The following is a 3447-nucleotide window of genomic DNA, read 5'->3' on the forward strand; positions in this document are numbered from 1 at the left end:
AAGGTTCCTGCCCTCAAGGATTTTCTGATCTAGTTAATAACAATCATAATAATGGCATTTGTTAAGTGCTGCATGTGCAAAGCACTGTTCTAAGTGCTAGGGAGAATACAAGGTGATCAGGTTGTCCCATGTGAGGCTCACAGTCTTAATGTCCATTTTACAGATGAAGTAACTGTGGCACAGAGAGGTTAAGTGACTTGCCCAAAGTCACACAGCTGACAATCGGCAGAGTAGGGATTTGAACCCGTGACCTCTGACTCTCCAGTCCTAGCTCTTTCCACTGAGCCACGCTGCTTCTAGTTCGGGGGAGACGGGGAGCTAAGCCTGCAATGGTGGTTACTGTACGATTTCCGCCATAGTTGGTACTTAATGATGCTATTTGTTAACTGCTCGCTGGGTGTCAAGCAATGTTCTAAGCACAGAGGTAGATACAAGCTAAAGACATTTAGGACATGTCATCCCCCTCCTCAGAAACCTACAGGGGTTGCCTATCCACCTCCACAACAAACCAAAACCCCTCACCATTGGCTTTAAAGCCATCCATTTCCTCACCCCCTCCCACCTGACCTTGCTTTTCTCCTTCTACAACCCATTCCACACACTCCGTTCCTCTGGTGTTAAGCTCCTCACGTTGCCTTGATCTCCCCTTTCTAGCCATCGACCCCTGGCCTACCTCTGGTCTGGAACACCCTCCCTCTTCAAATCTGCTAGACAATTATTCTCCCCCACATCCTTCAAAGCCTTACTGAAGGCCCAACTCCTCCAAGAGGCCTTCCGAGACTAAGCCCCACTTTTCCTCATCCCCCACTCCCTTCTGCATGGCCCTGACCTGCTCCCTTTTCTCTTCTCCCCCTTCCCAGCTCCATGCCATCTATGCATATATCTGTAATTTGATTGATTTGTATCAATGTCTGTCTCATCTTCTCTAGACTGTGAGATCAATGTGGGTAGGTATTGTCACCATCTATTTTTGTACTATACATTCCCAAGTTCTCAGTACAGTCCTCAGCACATGATAAGCACTTAATAAATCCGACTGAATGAATGAATGAAGTTAGACATCGTCCACGTCCCTCTTTGGGCTCACGGTCTTAATCCCCCTTTTACAGATGAGGTCACAGAGACATAGATGAGTTAAGTGACTTGCCCAAGGTCACACAGCGGACAAGTGGCAGAACTGGGATCAGAAGACAGGTCTTTCTGACTCCCGGGTCCTTGCTCTTTCCACTAGGCCATGCTGCTTCCTTTTTTTTGTGTTACTGTGGGACAACTCTGCGTTGGAAAAGCAGGAGGAGCCCTGCTGAAGCATGGAAGCACAGCTCAGGACACCCCGTTGTAGTTGTCCTGCCAAAGGGGGTCAGGTTCAGTCCCTCCCCCAGCATCCATGACCCCATCGGGCTCAGATGGAGGCATCGGGTCGGTGGAGCACCTGGTAAGCCCTCAATAGGTACAACGGACTGACTGACTGCGGGGACACAGAACACAATCCCCATCACCGTTCTGGGGCTGTGCAAATTGGGACGTCTGGTCACCTCGTCCCAGTGGGACCTTATTGGTGGTCGGGTGACTTCCCTGGAAGCCTAGGAGGGATCGGGGTTGGAATAGGAGCTCTCTTTTCCCGAACGCCCTCATCCTCCCGTCGCTGTGGCTCATCAAGAACGGACTGATAGTGGAGGTGAGGGAAAAGACCATGTGGCTATTCACCAGCAGCGGAAACTTCTCTTTGAGGTTTAGGATGACGCTCAGCATGATGGTCTGTCTCGCGTAAAGGAGGACGTAGAGGGTGGCCATGGCGATGACTCTCTTGGCCGCTCGGACCACGGGCGTCTCCCCGGGGGGGCGGCCGGGTCCGTGGAGGTGTCGGACCCTCCGGTGGTGTCTGTGCAGGACGAACACCATGTAACCACTGGCCGAGCTCATGAGCCTCACGAAGAATATTTCCCTGAAGGAGAGCATGATTGAAATGATCAGGTCGATTTCTGCACTGGCAATGACTTTGGAGCAATATTTCAGATCCAGTACAACTCCAGCGCTTGTGTTCTTCCGGGGACCTAGCACAAATATCGCGCTGTTGCTATCTATCAGCAGGTTGAGGATCCAGAAGAAAATCAAGGAGGGGATGACGCACTTGGGTAGTCTGGCTTTGACCCCCGCCCACCGGGAGGTGGCGAGGCTGATGGTGACAGACTGGAAGACGCTCAGGAGGGAGCTGGTGCAGACGATAAGTCCCTGGGCCACTCGACCAAAGTACATGAGGGTTTTGCATCTGATATTGTCCAGGAAGTTTCTCCATCCCCAAGATGACAAGGTCTCTGGGGTTCCATTGGCGAGGAGGATGATGATGTTGGCCAAGGTCAGGTGGATAAGGATCAGGTCGGAAGAGCTGTGCTTTGGGCTGGCGGAGACCACACGAGCATAAAACAGGAGGAGGAAAACGTTGACTGACAGTCCTATGTTGAACTGTAGCACAATCACGATCCCCAAAGAGATCTCAGTGGAATCCATGCTCTTGAATTTCCAGGAGTAGAGGGTAGCTCCTGCGGAGATAACTGGGGCTGGGGAGAGGAGGAAGGGAAGGCAAAATCGAGAGGAAGTTCATCTGATCATTTTATCATTACGTAGGAATAATAACTGTGGTTTTCGTTGAGCACTTACTGTTCTGAGCCCTGGGGTAGATATGAGGTAACAGGTCACACGCAGTCCCTGTCCCACATGGGGTTCACAGTCTTAATTCCCACTTTACACATGAGGTAACCGAGGCATGGAGAAGCGAAGCAACTTACCACAGCACACAGCAGACATGTGGCGGAGCTGGGATTAGAACCCAGGTCCCCTGACTTCCAGGTCCGTGTTTTTCCACTAAGCCACTCTGCTGCTCACTTCTATACATCTATATGTCCAAGCGTTTAGTATGGTGCTCTGCAAACGGTAAGCACTCAATAAATAGGATTGAATGAATAAATAAGCCTACATTACAGAGATAAGGGCCATATACTGACAATGGGTTAAAAATTAAAGAATAAAAATCCCCACATTCCATGCATTTCTGAACAGTTCTGTCATATCCATTGTTATTTCATCTCAATTACTTCATAAAGGGGTAACAATTATAATAACCATAACGATAATGATAATAATAAGAATTATCATTATTATTATTGTACTAATTAAGCGCTCACTTTATGCCAGGCACTGTTCTAAGTACTCATTCATTCAATCGTATTTATTGAACACTTACTGTGTCCAAAGCCCTATACTAAGTGCTTGGAAAGCACAACTGGGCAAAAGATAGAGACAATCTCTACCCAACAATACACTCACAGTCTAGAAGTGGGGAGACAGAAAACTAAACAAAACAAGTAGACAAGCATCTAAAGGAACAATATAAATAAATAAAATTATAGTAATGAATAATGTTGGTATTTGTTAAGTGCTTACTATGTGCAG

The 3447-nt window shown here is 48.2% G+C and overlaps 1 protein-coding gene across 1 annotated transcript; it reads right to left on the reverse strand.

Moving 5' to 3' along the window:
- Window positions 1-1440: 1440 nt before the first annotated feature.
- ORNANAV1R3072 (vomeronasal 1 receptor ornAnaV1R3072) lies at window positions 1441-2505 on the reverse strand. Its single transcript, NM_001253464.2, has one exon. It carries the CDS (start codon window positions 2503-2505, stop codon window positions 1441-1443), a length of 1065 nt encoding a protein of 354 aa, NP_001240393.2.
- Between the last annotated feature and the right edge of the window lie 942 nt (window positions 2506-3447).

This window comes from Ornithorhynchus anatinus, unplaced genomic scaffold, assembly GCF_004115215.2.
Source record: "Ornithorhynchus anatinus isolate Pmale09 unplaced genomic scaffold, mOrnAna1.pri.v4 scaffold_593_arrow_ctg1, whole genome shotgun sequence".
Classification (NCBI taxonomy): domain Eukaryota; kingdom Metazoa; phylum Chordata; class Mammalia; order Monotremata; family Ornithorhynchidae; genus Ornithorhynchus; species Ornithorhynchus anatinus.

Coding starts and splice junctions, on each gene's coding strand:
- ORNANAV1R3072 (NM_001253464.2), bottom strand. CDS start 2,505: ATGGATTCCACTGAGATCTCTTTGGGGATCGTGATTGTGCTACAGTTC.